This window comes from Canis lupus, chromosome 20 (genome assembly GCF_011100685.1).
Source record: "Canis lupus familiaris isolate Mischka breed German Shepherd chromosome 20, alternate assembly UU_Cfam_GSD_1.0, whole genome shotgun sequence".
Taxonomy (NCBI): domain Eukaryota; kingdom Metazoa; phylum Chordata; class Mammalia; order Carnivora; family Canidae; genus Canis; species Canis lupus.
Window position 1 is genome coordinate 7093075 of NC_049241.1, and position 21003 is coordinate 7114077.

Genomic DNA, 21003 nt, shown 5'->3' on the forward strand with positions numbered 1-21003 from the left:
TAATATTGTTATACATCTAACAGATTGGGAAACATTTTAAAATATCATAGTACCAGGATTTTGGCAAGGATATGCAGCCACAGAAATTCCTATATACTACTAGTAATCATTTAAATTGGTATAATTGCTCTGAAAGACAGTTTGCCATGATCTAATAATGTTGAAGATTCACATTTTCCATGACCCAACAATTCTGATCTTAGTTATAAAACCTAGTACATGCATTTTCAATAGGGGTAGTATTATTCCCACAAAAGAACAAAATTTAATTTTTGATAGGTGAAAAAATCTTGGGCTATCACAATGGCTTGTGGCCCCGCCACAAAGCTCAGCTCTACTCAACAAAACCCTACTCTTTAGGATTAATTAACTTAATTTAAATTTAAAATTTTCAGTTTAAAATTAATTAAGCGGGGATCCCTGGGTGGCTCAGCAGTTGAGCGTCTGCCTTCCGCCCAAGGTGTGATCCTGGAATCCTGGGATCGAGTCCCACACCAGGCTCCCTGCGTGGAGCCTGCTCCTCCCTCCGCCTGTGTCTCTGCCTTTCTCTCTCTCTCTGTGTCTCTCATGAATAAATAAAATCTTTAAAAAAAATTTAATTAAGCCTTCTTCTTAGGAGAGGTGATAAAGGAAAAAAGGTTGAGAAACACTGACCTAGAGAAATGTTGCACATGTAGCCCAGGAGATAGATAGGTAAATAGACCTATATAGATAGACAGATATGGACATATAGATAGATTGATCGATATATATATATATATATATGTATATATATATATAAAACCTCAACACTCCAACCCACACTCTTTATTATAGTACAAAACTGGAAGGGCTACAGGTATTCATCTACAGTAGAATTGGAAAACTACACCATATGTAAACTACAGAATAGAATATAGCAATGAAAAGGAACAAACTTTGGCTGCACACAACATGAGTAACCTTCACAATGGTGAGCAAAAGCAGCAAGACACAAAAGATCATATAAGACTTATTTCCATTTATACAAGGTCAAAGTCAGGCAGGCAAAGTGAATTATACTGTTCATACACCCAACTGAAGCTGTCAAGAAAGGCAAGGAAATATCACAAGAGTTAGTAGGGCATTTACCTTGAGGGCTGTGATCCAGGAAGTCAAATATGAGAGGGGAGAAAGGAAACACTGTATTTTTTTGATCTGGATGTGAATATGATAATCATTCTCTTGTATACATAATGCTTTATGCTTTCTTCTGGCTTATGTGATAGCTCATTTGAAAATACTAAGACATAAAAGAAAAAAGCAGGGGGAGAAATCTCTTGATCTTCGCCATTTTCATTTTCCTTAAAGCATTGTTTGGATCCAGTTAGTCTTCTGCTCACAAGTAATAATACAAACCACCCCAAATGTACATGGTGCTTTCAGACTTTCATTTACAGAATCTCATGTGTACTCCAGCATTGGGAAGAAAAGAGTCAGAAACCACTCCTCAGAGGAGGTTGGTACTTGAATTGGAAGAACCAGCAGGAACCAGAGAGACTCCATGGGTAAGGAAACAGGACTTTACCAGAAGGACCAGCTCGACCAAGTCTGGAATGGGGAGAAGGCGGGGCAAGGGAACAGAAGTACACACAACAGAACTACAGTGAACACATGGAAGCATGGGAGAGACAAAGCTATTCAACTGTCCTTTTGAGGAGTGAATTTCAGAATAGGTAAGAATATTCTTTTAAAGATCACAATTAATTGAGAAGTTGTAACTTTTTCATATTAAGGGGTTTTACCCAGATTTATTTGAAAGTTAATGTGTATTCTTATACCTGAATTGAAATCAAGTAGTTTTTTACAGGTTCTTGTATAACAAAACTGTCTGTTGCTAATGTCTTTGATACTCAAGATCCAGTTAATACAAATTATTTTAAGGGTTAATGATTGTTTAAAGTTTAATTCAAGACATTCATGTTCAAAGGTCTACGATATATCAAGAAAAATTTTACTTAAAAAACTATGGCAGTTTTCCATTTGGTTCATTTGCAGTTAGCTTACAGGAACTGATGCTTATATTATATTTCTAAGATTTCAGAGCACATTATAACACCAACTTGGTGGGGGTACGTATTATCCCATTTTACAGATATAGCCCAGACAAGAGGAAATGATGCAACTAGAGGCAGGACCAGGCAAATTCCTACTCTTCAAGACTCAAAGCCTGTCTTTCCTTCCATGAGAACACTATGTTTCTAGGCCCATGCTGCTAAGGGCTGAAGGGAGCTAGGCTTAGTATCATTTCAGCCTAGCATTCATGGTATTAAAGTATAAGCTTTTCATATACTATATATTTTCTATTTTATATACCACATGTTTTCTAGTGAAAATAAAAGAGAAAGGGGAAGGAGGGAGCAGAGTATAAATAAACCAATCAATATTTGAGTTTGGAAAGTTGAAATACTTATCTCTAAAAACTTGGTATTGAACTGCTGCTTTAAGACATCAATTCAATGCTTAGAACTGTTAGTTTGACAAAGAGTATCATCAATGTTACATATGTATATTTTATGAAAATAAAATATCAAAAATCTTTTTGAAGATTTTTAAAACTTTCTAATAAAATGCTAAGCAGAATCAGGTATGCCTGAGATTACAGTAAGATAAATGCAAAGACCTTAAGTTTAGTGGCATAATTAAAAATAAATCAATCCACAGCAGTTTAATATACATGTAATTAGAAACTCAATGACTTTTGTTTTGTGACAATAAAAATCTAAATATTTCTAGTTTAGCACTGATTGTTTTTAACCAGATGCTTGAATAAAGACAAATAGGGACAAGCCTTTAATTTCTCTTTACAAATTAGGAGAAAAGTAAAGGCCCAGAAGAAACAAGTTGTCTCTTATCTGCACTTTTCCCATTGGTTAAGTCTGGAGATGGAATCATGAATGAGTAAAATCTCATTCCCACAGATTTTAAGATGCCAGGCTGTTCTTAAAGACAGTTCGAGAATAAGAAAGCACAGAGAGGCTGGCTGACCAGGCTCCAGGATGGAACAGTGAAAGAAATTATGCTATTCAAGAATGCAGTTGGGAGGAAACAAAAAGCAAACTACTCTTTGAAACTGCTCAATCTGAAAGCAGAGGCACCCTTAGTAAAGCAGAACACATCTGTATCTTCCTGTCTGCTCTCAGGTACATGAAGCATATTGTAAACCTGAAGATGTAGATTTAACAGTGTCCAGTCAACTTAGCAAATCCATTCACTCCTCTGAGCTGTAAAATGTAAGGTCTAGGGCATCAAAGGCTAGGTACAAAAGTTCCATGAGAAATACAGATAACATAATCAGTATTAATTGTTGTCTCTCTTGGTACTTTTTTCATCAGTGATCTCGGATGCTCCTGTGCCACAGCCCATTCTGGAATGCCTTCTCACATTCTCCTCTCATACACTTGGAGAGCCAACCTCCAAGGATTAGTTCAAAATCTAACTCTTGCCTGGAGCACTCTCTGTATCCTATGCTCTTGAAATCTTGCAGGACTTACTGTACCATGTGTCTAGCTCTCTGTGCACACCTACTGCCTCACAGCCTCATCTCTTCTACTACCCTAACTATGCCACGTCAGCCACCTGAAGGCCTGGTGTGTACCTCTTTGAATCCCCACACCGCCATGAACTTGACAAGGGGTCAACATTTGTTGACTGACAGAAGCCATGATTAAACCCCAATAATACTTAATTTAAAAACAATATACACCTTAAAATGTCTCACATCCCTTCTCTCCTTGCTGTCCCACAGTTAATGGCAAAGCAAGATGGATCAAAACTAAGATCTTAGAGCCAAGAGTCAATTTAATTTTACAGTATCAAAACATGGAAACCCCCCAAATTCAAAATAGCAGCTGTTATGTTTGCAAATGAGAAGGGTCAGCTGTAAAAATATAGCCCCTGAAATAATGGTCACAGGGCAAACTGCAGGAACATCTCCCCAGGACCCTCTATTGCTGATACAGTCAAGAAGTCAGGGCCAGTGGGCGCCCCGGGCCAGGGGCTCTCCTCTAACCCCCACTTTCTTTCTTTTTTTTTTTTTTAAAGACTTTATTTACTTATTCATAGAGACAGAGAGAGAGAGAGACAGAGAGAGAGGCAGAAGACAGAGAAGCAGGCACTATGCAGAGAGCCTGACATGGGACTCGATCCAGGGTCTCCAGGATCACGCCCTGGGCTGCAGGCAGCACTAAACCGCTGCACCACCGGGGCTGCCCTAACCCCCACTTTCTCTGTCTCAGACTACATCTTGAAAAACTGCTACTACCCAACAAAATGCATGACTTTATCTAATTGTTTTTATAATTCAAAGGCATATATCTGTCAAAAAGAGCTTCTGGCTGGATCAGGCTAACCAGTATTCCATTCCACTCTGAGACAACAGAATTCAGAAAAACCAGCTTGACAGATCAATGTAAGCTCCCGTCTTAAATGTTTAATTTCTGTTTGGCTTTACAAAATATCGAAAAAAGCCTTCACAGTCCTGTGATCACCTCCTCAAAAGCCTTAGGCATTGGGTATCCCCATGGGAGGATGAAGAGGCACCCACTACTCAGGGCTGGTTGGCTATGGAGGCTGTCTCAGACCAGGATGCCAAGGTGATACCTAGAGATACCTCACCAGGAAGAGGCCTGTCTAGAGCAGCAGAAGCTCTGGGGTATGCTACCTAATAGGAGAACTGTATTTTCCTTTTAGAAATCAAGGTGTTAAGAGTTTAGAGATAAGATCAAGCTTATATACCAAGTAACTGACGCTTAATTTTTATTTTTATTTATTATTTATTTTTAAAAGATTTTACTTATTTATTCATGAGAGAGAGAGAGAGAGAGGCAGAGACATAGGCAGAGGGAGAAGCAGGCACCCTGTGGGGGGCTGGATGTGGGACTCAATCCTAGGACTCTGGGGATCACGACCTTAGCTGAAGGTAGACGTTAAACCATTGAGCCACCCAGGTGCCCCTTAATTTTTATTTTTTAAAACTTTTAAAGTATAACGTTACAAACTTGTGGGGGGAAAAAAGCAAATAATGGTTTGAAAGGTACTTTAAAAATTTTGTGGACTACTGGGAAAATAGGAATACATACTGGCTTTTAGATGCCATGATGGAATTACTGTCCATTATTCTGTGATATAATGGTATTCTGCGTATATGAAAAGAATAACTATTCTTAGGTGATTCATGCTAAAAATTTAGAGGTGAGGTATCATTGTATGTGGGACTTGCTTTCAAATGGTTCAGGAAAAGAGAAAGTGTGTGGGTGTGTTTGTGATGTGCTGTGTGTATGTACTAGCCATAGTGCAAGACAGGGTGAAATAAGGTGAGCAGAGACTAAGGCCTGGAAAATGGAGGCACAACAAAAATGGGAACAAAAATCACTATCATATTTACACAAAGTTCATTTCTACAAACAATGAGCTAACATGATCTGACAGCCTGTCACAACAGAAAATCAACACTGCCCTTAGAAGCCAGAGAGAGAAAAGGAAAGAAGGAAGCACACAGAGTCCTAGCTATGTGCACTGGGGCTCCATGCTGTCTTTCTCTTCTCTTGGTTAAACTCCTTTATTGAGATATAATTCACATGCCATACAATTCACCCATTTAAAGTGCACAACTCAGTGGCTGCAGTATAGTCACAGCTGTGCAAGCATCACCATAATCTAAGATTAGAACATTTTATCACCTCCAGAAGAGATCCATATGGATTTTTAAATTCTGGACATTTCATGTAAATGAAATCCTGTAATATGTAGCCTTTGGTGACTGGCTTCTTTCACTTAGCAGGTTCATCTGTGTTAAAATATGTGTCAGTAGTTCTTTTCTTTTTATTGTCAAATAATATTCCAGTATTTTCCAGTCTAACACCTACATTTTATTGATCCATTCACTAGATGGACCTCTGGATTGTTTCTACTTTGGGGCTATTATACAAGTAAACAATGCTGTTACGAGCATCAGTGTGCATCTTTTTGTATGAACAAATGTTTTCATTTCTCTGGGTTATATACCTTGGGGTGGAATTGCTGAGCAATATGGTAACTCTGTGTTTAACTCTTTGAGGAACTGTAAGTGGCTGCACAATTTTACATTCCTACTAGCAATGTATGAGGGTTCCAGTTTCTCCACATCCTTGGCAACACTTACTGCTGTCTTTTTGATTATAGCTACCCTAGTAGGTACAAAGTAGTATCTCAGTGGTTTTGATTTTCATTTCCCTGATGGCTAATGATGCTGACATTCCTTTCATGTACTTATTGGATATGTGCATATCCTCTTTTGAGACATGTCTATTTAAATCCATCGCCCAGTTTTTAATTGGGCTTATGTCCTTTTATTACTGAGTTTTGAAAGAATTTCCAGTAAGTTCTAGATATCAGTTCCTTACCAGATATATGACTTGCAAAAAACTATTTAAAGCACAAAGTTTCAAATTTTGATGTACTTCAATTTGTCTCTTTTCTTTTGTTAGATACCTTCTTATTTAATGCTCACAGCAGTTGTGAGGAGCAGGAATTATTGATCCCATTCTATAAATGAAGAAAATGAAACTCCGTGAAATCAGGCAAATGACCCAAGGCTCCTGCAGAACCCCACAGGCCTCCTGCTCATGGTCTTGCCCCACACAATGCACATGGCTGAAAGGCAGCAGTCTTGGTTATTTGGCGAAGCTGTAATATGGACTCAGATCCTTTGACCAGGTCACGGTTCAGGCTACTCATTTACTCTATGAGTATTATAGTGTAATGTGGTTTATTGTTAAAGAAAATGCTTGAATATTATACATTCAACATTCTGAAGATGTTATCATTACTTAAGGGCTTTCGAGATCATCTTTGGAAGCTGTACCAAGAGGTTGTGAGTGGCAGATTCAAGGAACACACTCGATTATGGTGTGGGGAAACTTTGGTTTAGGTTTATAAAGAAGCCAAAAGTCCAGGGCATCAAGGCGGACAATGAGGTGAGTTATGATGCTGGCTTACATCATATTGAATTTATATATACTGCTACATTTACCAATCAACATAAGGTATGAGAAATGTTATGATATGGCTCAAATAGATCTAAATCTCTAAAGAATCCAACAACAACAAAAAATGCCTCTAGCCATGACAACCCAGATAGGACAGATAACAGTGAATAGTTATAAAATGTATAAAAAGTAATCATCTTGATACATTTTAAAACATTTTGACATAAAAATTTGGCCATCTCTTTTCTTCTTGGTCTCACCAGCTATATTTGAAACAAAACCACTGGATTATTAGAACTAAAAAGAATTTCACATATGGCTCAATTCCTTTAAAAAACTGATAAACAAAATTTTCAAGTTTTGAATATTTATCCCAATACTCAGGAGAACATGAGGAGAACAAGGACTGAAATTTATAGAAGGATGCAGTACCCATATTCTATTTCTTAATATTTGCCATTTTAACTCTTCTCTTAGCATTTATGATTCTCTTCTTCTCTCCCCCATAGATCTCTAAATGGATTATACCATCCAAGACTGCTCTTTGGAAGGGTGGGGACTCTACCCAAACTTCATCGTTTATCCTCCAATTGGATCCTTCTCCAACACCAACTTATCTAAACATCTCAAATCTATGTAGATAACTCTGACAGCAAATAAAAGGGATTCATTTTATAAACTGAGTTCTGAAGGGATACTGCCAAGCCTTATTTCAAAAACCAGGCTCTTATTTCCAATCTAAGAATTAAATGGCTTTCTGCCTGCTGTTTCTGCCTTTCTCAAATTAGGAGAGAAGGCCAAGGCTGTGTCTCAAGGGATTGCTTCATAAGGTAAAACCAAAGCAGGATACAGTCTGAGGATTGGCCAGTGCAGGTTGGAAGTGGGCTAGCAGAAGACTGTGGGAAAAGCAAACTAGGTTCATGAGCAGGCTAGGTCAGTCCCCACAGCAATTTCTCTCCATTGGAAACAGGTCTAAGTGCTGACATGGGGGTTTCCCACAGCTTCTACTGGCCTCCAAAAGCATATTTGTCATCAGAGGTTCTTGATGAAGCTGTACATAAATATCTGACTGTTGTTAAATACAAAACAAAACAAAAAAATATTCCACAGGAACCAAATCAAAACCATCTGTGAGGGGGTAAGGCCAAAAACTCAGTGTAAGTGCAAAAGGCCCAGCAGAAACACTTGTTAATTGTGTTATTTACTTTGCTGAATAGTAAATTGTCATGCCAATGAAGTCATATCACATGACTATAATGTTTTTCATATGACTTTCCTGCTATGAGAGAAATGGGCACTTTATTTTCCAGAATTCTGAATTCTGTAGTAGATGAGTCAGAACCTGAGTTTTAATTCAGAATCAACCCTTTGGCTCAGCCTTCTTTATTTCTGCCAGCCTGTTCATGATTTTACATCTTTGTTATTGTTGGCATTCAACTATTTTTTAATGATCATTCGTTAATCTCTGATTCTGCAGGAAAAAAGTTCTGCTTAGCAAACACTTGACAAAGATGTAAATTCTATTAATGAAGTGCTGTAACTGCAATCCTAAAATCGTAACTGCATGACACAGCATCAAATATTGATGACACAGTCAAGGCAAGGGAAGAAAACATAGCCTAAAAGTAATCCTGGAGTCACGTAACTTGCAAACCTTTAAAAATGAGAATAAAGTATTTTGGGGAAATTGGGTTATGAAATTTTGTTATTTGAATTTCTCAAGGATATAGCTTGCTTTATTACCTCTCTTATGAATCGGTCTTTTCTCTCTAGATGGGGTTTGAAAATTATTTGGCATTTCCCCCAGCACAATGTTGAACCTACAGTTGGAACTAATTCAGTACATGTGAACAGGTACTTGATGAAAAATAACCCTAAAAAGATTAAGTCACAGCAAATTTTATGAAAAGATGGCTAAGTAATTTGTGTGTTTGATTTACACTGAGCCTTTCTTCAACAAATTCAGCAGTTTTAAAAGCATCTGGTGAGCACTTCAACAGCTTCATGACTTGGATATCTTGTACTTTGTCAACTTTAAGGCCATTTCCTTTTATTCCAACTGGAATAAACAGACAGGGATAAGCAACAGGGAACTCTGGTTAATCTCCAAGTATCCAAACCCATTCTCAAAAAGTAAGGATCAGAAGTTTGCAAAATTCCTATTTGGATAGCAACATTTTAAGAGGGCAAAAGCTGAGGGGGGTGGGGGGCTTTTCTCCATAGGGCCTTCTAATACCTCATGGGTAGAATGTAACTATAATTTGGCAGATTGATGGACTATAGACTAAGGACTGTCTCCATCCAAGACCTCTTCTTTAGGAGACGTAACATTAGCAAAAACATTTATGAGAGGAGTATTTTTAATTTTTTAAGCTACAACTCAAGACAGTCAATCTATCACACACATTCCTCATTTAAATACTAGCTCAATAGCTTCTCGTCACTGCACTCAGTGAAACAGGATAATTTTCTTTACCAGCTAAATCCATCTACCAGACTCCCTCTTTTTCCCCAGGCTCTATCACCATCCTATCTCTAATACCATTCATTTATGCCATTACCTCAAAATCACCATTACCCCCAAATAAACTCGTCTTTGTAAGTTTGATCTGTCTGCCCCTCCCTTGGCCCCATCACCACATTCACAGTCCCTATTTTGCACCTTACACCTCACCCCTCCTCCAACAGAAACCAACCTGGTGATTTGTCTGTTAATTTCAATCTCAACAGCACTGTGGTAACAATAGTAAACTAGCCTAAAATAATGACAATCATCTGGGGGCCATTTGATGATGGAAGAAAGGTGGGTGTGAAAAACTGGGTTGCATTAGTCAATCTCACTAAATCTGGGTGATTGTCTCAGAATATATCTTCAAATCCATTATTCCTGTGTTCCTTTCTATGAAAAGAAAGGGATTTATAGTCTCTAGTAGGATCAGCTCTGCATTCTTCCTTTAGAAAGGGTCTATATTTTGGGAGATAGACCACAGGTGTTAAAGGATAGGGGATTGTTTAATAGCATCAAAACTTTTCTTTCTTTAATGAAAAAATAATTATTTTGCTATAACATTGATGAGCCTTGAAAACATCATGCTTAGGTAAAGACACCAGACACAATGGGCCACATATTGTTTGATTTCATTTACATGACACGTCTGGGATAAGCAAATCCATAGAGACAGAAAGTACAGTAGTGGTTGCCAGGCCTGGAAAGAAGGCAGAATGAGCAGTGACTGTTAATGAGCATGGAGTTTCTTTTTGGGCGATGAAAATGTTCTAAACTTAGAAGTAAGAGTAGTATGACAACTCTGTGAATACACTAAAAACCACTGAATTGTATACTTTAAGAGGGTAAATTTCATGGTATGTGAATTACAACACAATAAAGCTGTTATTTAAAAAACCCACCTTATCTGATTTCAGATAACTCTGCTTCCAACTACGTGCTCATGATTCTGAGTAACACACTAAAGACTCTTGGCCTCTGAGACCTTTATTCGTTTAGAATGCCTTCCACCCCTTCCCTCTCCTTTCCCTCCCCATTTTTATTTATTTATTTATTTATTTTTCAATCCAGTTTTATTTTTAAAGACAGTCTATTCATCCCTTAAAACTAACTGGTGATGGATGTTAATTAGACTGATTGTGATGGTCATTTTGGAATACATACAAATATCAAATCATTTTACACTGAACACCTGACACTAATATAATGTTGAATGTCAATTATAGCTCAGTAAAAAATTAAATAAAAAAATTAAATTTTAAAATTTAACTGGAATACTTGTTCCCTTCTGTGTGAAGCTTTCTTTGACATCCCTATTCCCCCAGGCAGGAGTAAGTGCTCTCTGAGCACTTAATATATATAAATGACTAAAAATATTTTTGATATTAGAATGCACTATTTACATCTGTTTCTCATATTAGACTATGAGTTCATCTCATTAACTTCTGTATTCAGTTACCAGCACAGTGACTTGCTATCAAATTTTTTAAAGGTGTTCAGTAATTCCTGTTATAAAAATAGTATGTGTACAAACACATATTTTATAAACAACATTCAAAATGATGCACTCACATGTAATTATCTGGTTGAATCTTTTGTAATTCCAATACTGAGGCATAAAAAAAGCCCAAGATGTGAACTGGGCATTCTTTTCTTTCTTTTTTTTTTTTAAGATTTTATTTATTTATTGACGAGAAACACAGAGAGAGAGCAAGCAGGCTCCATGCAGGGAGTCCAAAGTGGGACTTGATCCTGGGTCTCCAGGATCAGGCCCTGGGCTGAAGGTGGCGCTAAACCATTGAGCCACCCGGGCTGCCCTTAACTGGGCATTCTTGACTGCATTGCTAAAATAAATAAATTGGGACCTTTCTATATGGAATGAAGAATTTTGTTTTTTTATTAATAAATACCTCTTAATGCATTGGGAATCAAATACATAAACCAAAACACTACCTTCACCTAGATTTTGATATATATATATTTATTTACACACACATACATATTTTTCATAGTATTGTAAAATAATGTAGGGGGCAATGCGTTTTATTGTTAGAGGCCTTCTGCTGAGCTTTGTCTTAAAATACAGCCCAATTTAGAGCACTGAAATACATAAGGCAGTTAATAACAGACATAAAAGAAATAATAGTAATACAATAGCAGGGGACTTTAACACCCCACTTACATTTGATCATCCAAGCAGAAAATCAACAAGGAAATAGTGGCTTTGAATGACACACTGGACCAAATGGATTTAACAGACAAACTCAGAACATTCTATCCTATAACAGCAGAATACACATTCTTTTCAAGTGCACACAGAACATTCTCCAGAACAGATCATATATTAGGTCACAGAACAAGTCTCAATGAATTAAAAAAAAAAAAATCAAAATCATACCATGTATCTTTTCTGACCACAATGCTATGAATCTAGAAATCAACCACCACCAAAAAAAAAAAAAAAAAGAAAAAGAAAAAAAAATTCTGGAAAAAGCACAAACACATGGAGGTTAAATAACATGCTACTAAAACAATGAATGGGTCAACTAAGAAATCAAACAAGAAATTGAAAATTACATGGAAACAAAAATGAAAACACAATGGTCCAAAATCTCTGGGATATAGCAAAGTGGTTCTAAGAGGGAAGTTTATAGTAATACAGGCCTACCTCAGGAAGCAAAAAAAATCTCAAATAAACAACCTAACCTTATCCCTAAAGGAGCTAGAAAAAAGAACAAACAAAACCTGAACCCAGCAAAAGGAAGGAAATAATAAGGACTAGAGCAGATAAGTGATGCAGAAATTAAAAGAATAGAACAGATCAATGAAAACAGAAGCTGGTTCTTTAAAAAGATCAAAATGGATAAACTTCTAGTCAGACTCATTTCAAAAAAAGAGAGAGAAAAATCAATTTAAACAAAATCACTAATGAAAGAGGAGAAACCGCCACCAACACCACAGAAGTAACAGAATAACAATTGTAACAGACTATTATGAAAACCTATATATCAACAAATCAGATAGACAGACAGTTCAGAAGACACGGATAAATTCTGAGAAACATACAGCCTCCCAAAAATGAAGCAGGAATAAAAAGAAAATTTGAACAGACTGATTACCAGCAAAGAAATTGAATCAGTAATCTAAAAACTCCCAACAAACAAAAGTCCAGGACTAGACAGCTTCAGAGATGAATTCTATCAAATATTTAAAGAAGTGTTAATACTTATTCCCAAAAATATGAGGAATGAAAACTTTCAAATTCACTCTTTGAGGCCAGTAGCACCCTAATACCAAAACCAGAAACAAACACCACAAAATTGGGAACTATAGGCAAATATGTCTCAGGGATATAGATGTAAAAATCCTCAACAAAATATTAGCAAATAGAATTCAAAAATATATTTTAAAAAATCATACAGCATGAATAAGTGGGATTTATTACTGGGATGTGAGGCTGGTTTAATATTCACAAAACAATCAACATGATACAACACATCAATAAGAGAAAGGATAAAAACCGTATGATCATTTCAACAGATGGAGAAAAAGTATTTGATGAAGTATAACATCCCTTCATGATAAAAAAAATAAAACCCTCTGCAGAGTAGGTCTAGACGAAATCTATCTTAACATAATAAAAGCCTTATATTAAAAGCCCACAGCCAATATCATACTCAATGGTGAAAAACCAAGAGCTTTTCCCCTAAGGGCACAAATAAGACAAAGATAGCCACTCTCACCACTTTTATTCAATATAGTACTAGAAGTCCTAGCCACAGCAATTAGACAACTAAAGAAATAAAAGACATCCAAATTGTTAAGGAAGAGGTAAAACTCACTATTTTCAGATTACACGATACTCTATGCAGAAAACCCAAAGACTCCATCAAAAAACTACTAGAACTGATAAATGAATTCAGTAAAGTCCACAGGATACAAAAATCAATGTACAGAAATCTATTGCATTTCTATACACAAATAATACAGCAGCAGAAAGAGAAATGAAGAAAACAATCCCATTTACAATTGCATGAAAAACAAAAAAATATCTAGGAATAAACTTAACCAAGGAGGTGAAAGACCTGAACTCTGAAAACCATAAAAAATACTAATAAAAGAAATTCAAGATGATACAAAGAAATGGAAAGACATTTCATGCTCATGGGTTGGAAAAACAACTATCATTAAAATGTCTATACTACCTAAAGCAATCTACAGATTTAGTACAATCCCTATCAAAATACCAATAGCATTTTTCACAGAAATAGAACAATCCTAAATTAAAAAAAAAAAAAAGATTTTATGTATTTATTTTGGTGGGAGGTGGGGAGAAGGAGAGAGATAATCCCAGCCAAACTCTGCACTGAGCACAGAACCCAATGCAGAGCTCAATCCAATGACCCTGAAATCATGACCCAAGCCAAAAATCTAGGGTCAGATGCTTAACCAACTGAGCCACCCAGGCACCCCTAAACATTCCTAAAATTTGTATAGAACCACAAAAGACCCCAAATAGCCAAACCAATCTTGAAAAAGAAAAGCAAAATTGGTATCACAATTCCATGTTTTCAAGTTACATTACAAAGTCGTAGCAGTTAAAACAGTATGGTACTGGCATAAAAAAAGAAACAGATCAGTGGAATAGAAAACTCAGAAATAGGGAAGCCTCGGTGGCTCAGCAGTTTGGCGCTGCCTTTGGCCCAGGCGTGATCCTGGAGACTCGACTTCCCCGTCGGCTCGGGCTCCCTGCATGGAGCCTGCCTCTCCCTCTGCCATTCTCTCTCTCTCTCTCTCTCTCTCTGTGTCTCTCATGAATAAATAAATAAAACCTTTAAAACACACACACACACACACACACACACACACACAACTCAGAAATAAACCCATTATACAGTCAATCTTCAACAAGGGGGAATGAATATACAATGGAAAAAAAAATCTCTTCAACAAATGGTTTTGGGAAAACTGGATAGCAACATGAAAAAGAATGAAACTGGATCATTTTCTTTCACCCTACACAAGAATAAACTTAAAATGGATTGCGGATCTAAATGTGAGACCTGAAATCATAAAAATCCTTGACAAGAGCACAGATAGTAATCTCTCCAATATGGAATATAGCAACATTTTCTAGATATGTCTCTTGAGGCAAGGAAAATATTTTCTTTATTTTTTAAAAAAATTTTTTTATTGGAGTTCGATTTGCCAACATATAGCATAACACCCAGTGCTCATCCCGCCAAGTGCCCCCCTCAGTGCCCATCACCCAGTCACCCCAGCCCCCTGCCCACCTCCCCCTTCCACTACCCCTTATTCATTTCCCAGAGTAAGGTGTCTCTCATGTTTTGTCACCCTCACTGATATTTTCACTTATTTTCTCTCCTTTCCCTTTATTCCGTTTCACTAATTTTTATATTCGAGGCAAGGAAAATAAAAGCAAAAATAAACTATTGGGATTACATCAAAATAAGAAGCTCCTGCACAGTGAAGGAAACACTCTACAATACTAAGGAAACAATCTACAAACGGAAGAAGATATTTGCAAATCACATATCCAATAAAGGGTTAGTATGCAAAATATATAAAGAACTGATACAACTTAATACCCCAAAACCAAATAATCCAATTTAAAAATGGGCAGAAGACATGGACATTTCTCCAAAGAAGACATCCAGATGGTTAATAGACATATCAAAAGATGCTCAATATCACTCATCATCAGGGAAATGCAAATCAAAACCACAATGATATATTACCTCACATCTGTCAGAATGGCTAAAATAAAAAACATAAGAAACAGCAAGTGTTGGCAAGGATATGGAGAAAAAGGAACCCTCATGCAATGATGGTAGGAATGGAAACTGATGCAGTCACTATGGAAATTATGGAGATTCCTCAAAAAATTAAAAATAGGATTATCCTACAATCTATTAATCACACTACTGGGTATTTACCCCCCAAATAAAATATGCTAATTGAAAGGGATACATGTACTCCTATGGTTACTGCATCATTATTTATAATAGCCAAACTACAGAAGCAGCCCAAGTATCCACTGACAGATAAATGGATAAAGAGGATGTGGTAAAATTACAGTGGAATATGATTCAGCCATAAAAAAAAAGAATGAAATCTTGCCATTTGCAACAACATGAATAGATCAAGAAAATATAATGCTAAGTGAAATAAGTCATACAGAAAAAGGCAAATACCAATATGCATATGATCTCAGTCATATGTGGAACTTAAATAATGAAACAAAAACAAACTGAAAAAAAAAAAAAGAGAGAGAGAGAGAGACAAACTGAGAAACAGACTCTTAACTATAAAAAACTGATGGTTACCAGAGGGGAGGTAGGTGGAGGCATGGGTGAAATGGGGGTGGGGGATGAAAGAGTATACTTGCTATGATAGAAAATAAGAGGAAATAAAATGACAAGAATTTTTTTAATTAAAAAAAAAAAACCTACAGCCCCATTTAAAGCTTTTTAAGAAAAATAATGGGGACACCTGGGTAGCTCAGTGGTTGAGTGCCTGCCTTCAGCTCAGGTCGTGATCCCAGGGTCCTGGAATCAAGTCCTGCATTGGGATCCTCACAGGGAGCCTGCTTCTCCCTCTGCCTATGTCTCTGCCTCTTTCTCTGTGTCTCTCATGAATAAATAAATAAAATCTTAAAAAACAAAAAGGAAAAAGAATGATCCTTTTCTAAGATAAGGATTGCAAATTCTTTTTTTTTTTTTTTTTAAAGATTTTATTTATTTATTCATGACAGACACAGAGAGAAAGAAGCAGAGACACAGGCAGAGGGAGAAGTAGGCTCCATGCAGGGAGCCTGCTGTGGGACTGGATCCCGGGTCCCCAGGATCAGGCCCTGGGCTGAAGGCGGTGCTAAACCACTGGGCCACCATGGCTGCCCCAGGATTGCAAATTCTAACACCTTTGTTAGGGTCATTAACTTGAGAGCATTGTTTAAATGGAGAATAGCACTTAAAAAATAACTTTGGGTAAAAAAGCAACAACTTTGGGTAAAAAAGCAATTTGTCTCTAGAAAGGAAACTAGGTGGTAAGGGACAAATGTAGATTTCCTTTTCATGCAGAATATTTTTTACATCTTTAAATTTCATATAAAGTACATTATTTATCTACATAATTTGCATCCTGGCTCCAGCTAACCATCACTATTAAGAAATGCAGGCCTAGGCTTGCCAGATCTGGTATTTTCAAAGTCGGAAATGGGAAAATTCAGATTTTTTTATGTAAAACTCCTTAGTTTTAAATGTTGACTTTATTCAGAATTTAACACACAGGGCAGGCCAAACAAAACACACCTGCAAGCCATATCTGGCTCACAGGCCAACCAGTCTACCATCTCTAATCAAAAATCGGATGTGCAGCTTATGATTCCAAAACTATAAATATAATTTAGTAGAGGAAAACTTCAAAAAGAAAACAGACTTGTGGATGAAGCCATGTCCCCTCCTGCCCCACCATCTATTTAGTCACTATTGTTCTCTTAAACTTCCCCTTCTCTTTCTGGGTCTTTGAAAAAGCTATTAATGTTTGACCAACTCAAATGTAAAACAAGCCAGATTTCATCAAGGAACCTGCCCATTATCCTAGCATCTGCTCTGTTTTAATTAGTGAAATTTGGGGTCAATTTTAAGTTGCAATTCATCTAGCCAATGAAAGAGAAGTATATGAATTATTTCTAGCTGGGTAGAGAAATATTCCTTCAGCAAACTAGTCAACGATTGCATGGTTGAAAACATCTTTAAGTTATTTTTACCTCATCATCAGGCAGTAAGTACAATGCTACTCAAAGGATAAAAAGGTGGCCATGAGCAACATAATGTTCTGAACTGTGTCTGGGAACCAATCACAGTTCTAGGGAAAAATCTCAAGTCTCTGTAAGTTCAGCAGAGATGCCATTCATCTTCTGAAACTGAAGCTATGAGACAATATGTAGATCTAACTATTGGTTATAAGTGGAATACTACAACTACTGAATGCCCAGAGGACACCAAGGGAAGTTAAAGAAGAACTAGTTTCAAGGTTTTTTTTTTAAAGTTTTATTTATTTAAATAATCTTTACACCCCATGTGGGGCTCAAACGCATGACCCCCAGCTCAAGAGTTGCATGCTCTTCCAACTGAGCCAGCCGGGCATCCCAGAAATGATTCCAGTCTTAGAAGTAGTATTTGAGATATAGTATCTTGCTTCTCTGTTGTGCCTAAAACTCTCACCTCCATCTGCTGAAAGCCTCAGAGGATATGACTTTGGTAGTTCCTCTTTTCCTTAGTGCTACTAGCTCCAATCTTTCAAACAGCGGCCTTAGTTTGCCATCAGCTAGTCTAGTATTGGGTCTGAATGTCTATTCACTGACTACTGGGGACTGCCCCAATGGGGAAGACACAACCCCAGGAAGGGGGGGAATGGGATGGTAATCCATAAAGAGGACAATAGAACTAATGGCATCTTTGCAAGTGTTCCACTCCATCATGACATAGGCACTCAAGGCTTTCTTTATGTAGCTTGTGGAAATGCTAAGACAGGCTACATTTCTCCTAAGAACTTCTACACAAGAAATTAAGATCTGCAATATATTCTAAGTGACAAAGCATAATTTTCTCAGATTGTGACTGGGGAAGCCATTTTATTTATTTTTATTTATTTTATCTTTTTTTATTTTTAAATTTTTTTCTTTTTAAATTTATTTATTCATGATAGTCACACGGAGAGAGAGAGAGAGGCAGAGACACAGGCAGAGGGAGAAGCAGGCTCCAAGCACCGGGAGCCCGATGTGGGATTCGATCCCGGGTCTCCAGGATCGCGCCCTGGGCCAAAGGCAGGCGCCAAACCGCTGTGCCACCCAGGGATCCCCCGGAAGCCATTTTATAATAGAGTTCAGTGATCTCAGAAGATGTATCTAATTATGAAATAAAAGCCAGGCATATCCTCTCTGAAGAACATGGCCAGAGCCCTTGTCTTTACTGTCTTACATTCTGATGTGTGGACATCAGAGCCAACTCTCCCATGGCCACAGGCATGGCTAGTCTTTAGAGAGGACCAGAGGTGCTTGAAAATCCATAACCTTTACTCCCTTTAATTATGTGGATTGGGCACCTACTATATAACAATCTGCACACATCAACATCCAGCAACTGAAAAGGTTCCTCCTTTTCTGATAATTAGAAAAATTATTTAGCCATGTTTGTTCTAAGGAAAAACATCATAATTAACTGCTTCTTTACTTTTCCATAAACCTGAGTATCAAGTAGGTTTCAAACACACCAGTCCTCAGTACAGAGAGCTTTCTTTATTCTTACCTCAGCAGCTTGGGTCTCTTGATGCAGCAATGTGAGACCAGTCAAATCTTCTAAGAAGGAATGTGAAGAATTAAACACCTTCGCTAGGAAATTAAATCCTTCTCGTTCATATTGATCAAGAACCTGTAAAACATTTATAATTTTTAAAAAGAGGTTGCAGGTTTTAAAAGCATATTACAATATTTTCACTTCTACAAGCACCTGTCAAAAATGAAACTAAAACTAGAATTAAATATGGGGATAATAATGCAATCTGGTGGGCAAAAACTGGGAGGGCTTAGTATTTATCATTTTTCTCGTTTTAGAAACAATGACATTGTCTTCCAGTTCAGATGACAATTTTTTCAAATAAAATTTAAGTCTCATGCAAATTCACTAAAATTCCCAGAAAAGCTGAGGTTACCTACTTTTTTTTTTTTTAAAGATTTTATTTATTTACTCATGAGAGACACAGAGAAAGAGACAGAGACATAGGCAGAGGGAGAAGGCTTCCTGCAGGAAGCCCAATGTAGAACTCGATCCCAGGACCCTTGGATTACAACCTGAGCCAAAGGCAGATGCTCAACCACTGAGTCACCCAGGTGCCCCTGGGGTTACCTACTTCTAATGTTCAATTGTTAAGGAAAAAAATAACAAGCCAGAAAAGAGCCAAGAAAAAAATTAAAAAGGATAAAGGCAAAGAGAGGGATAAATGGGTGTGAAATGTGATCTACTGGCTAACCATATATATATATTTTTTAAGCAGAATAGCTTAAAAATGTAAAAATAAATTTCACCAGGCATGTCACAAAAGAGGATACCTAAATGGCCAATAAAACATATGAAAAGTTGCTCTCAACATTACAAGTGATTAGGGAAATGAAAACTAAGACCATAATGAAATCCTACTTTTTACACACCAAAATGGCTAAAATGAAAAAGAAGATACCAAGTACTGGCAAGAATGTAGAACAACTAGGATTCTCACGGGAGTGCAAAATGAGAAAGCGATTTAGAGGCTTAGCATTTATATGCCCTGTGATCAAGCAATTATACTCCTAGACATGATTTTATACATATATATAACATATATATAATATATAAATATATTAATATAATAATCTACAAAAAAGGTATACAGTTGTGCATCAGAAGACCCAAAGTGTCCATAGCAGCACTACTCATGATAGTCCAAACTAGGTACTACTCAGGCATCCATCAATAGTAGAATGAATGAACAAACTGGCATATTCATGCAATGGAATACTACTTAGCAATGAAAACAAACTATACCTACCGGCAACAATATAGATAATTCTTACAAACATCATGTTAAAGAAGAGAGAAGCAATATTTACTGTATGGTTACATTTTTATAAATAAAATTAAAAAAAAAAAGAACAGGCAAAATGAATCTAGGTCAGGAGAGTGGTTACTCATGGAGGGACTGTAACTGGAAGAGGAACAAGGAAGGCTCCAGATACTGACAACATTTGTTTCTTTATCTGGGTGTTGGTGTGCTTTATGAAAAGGCATCAAGCACTTTTTTTGTATAACATGTTGTCCTTTGATGAAAAGATTAAAGGCCTGCAGTCTTGATAGGTGAACAATATGAGAATGTATGAGTTCTTAGAAGCGAACAAAATAATGATTATCATATTTAAAAATTCAAAGATCACAGGAATTCTGAATGTTAGAAAGGAAACAGTGAACCAGAATGTCTCAAGAATTCTCTCGGAACTCAGAAGAAATAGAGATGAATGTATCAAAAAGTAGACACTGAAGATAAATCCAAGAAATCAATGGCACATGAATAGAAATGCTGGAGAAGCAAAATAAGAAATAGAAAACAATTTAAAAAAATTCCTCCATAAAGAAATGAAAATGTATAAACCCTTTGATGCAACAATTCCACTTCAAAGACTTTTCATATAGATATAGTTGTCCATGAGTAAAAAAAAAAAGTCAACATGTAATGATGCTCACTGAAATATTGTTTGCAATAACAAAAGATTAGAAGAAGCTACTCTTTAATAGGGGGCTGGTTAACAAAATTATGGCGTATTTACAATCAAGGGCATAATTAAAAGAATGAGGTAGCTCTATAGTATTGATGTAAACTTATTTCCAAGACATGCAGAAATATTAAAAGCAATATCCACACCACGTGTCTACTATTAATGTTTTAAAAACAAAGATAGAG

The 21003-nt window shown here is 36.7% G+C and overlaps 1 protein-coding gene across 13 annotated transcripts in view; it reads right to left on the minus strand.

Annotated features, from left to right (window-relative positions):
* The window catches only part of ATG7 (autophagy related 7), a 238976-nt gene that overhangs the window by 103807 nt on the left and 114166 nt on the right, over positions 1 to 21003 (minus strand). For all 13 annotated transcript variants that reach the window (XR_005374573.1, XR_005374572.1, XR_005374581.1 and 10 more), the window contains one exon: positions 18822 to 18944. Coding sequence is in view for 2 of the 13 variants with exons in the window: in XM_038565624.1 (XP_038421552.1) it covers positions 18822 to 18944 (123 nt within the window). In the remaining 11 variants the exon portion in view is untranslated. The remainder of the gene's footprint in view (positions 1 to 18821; positions 18945 to 21003) is intronic.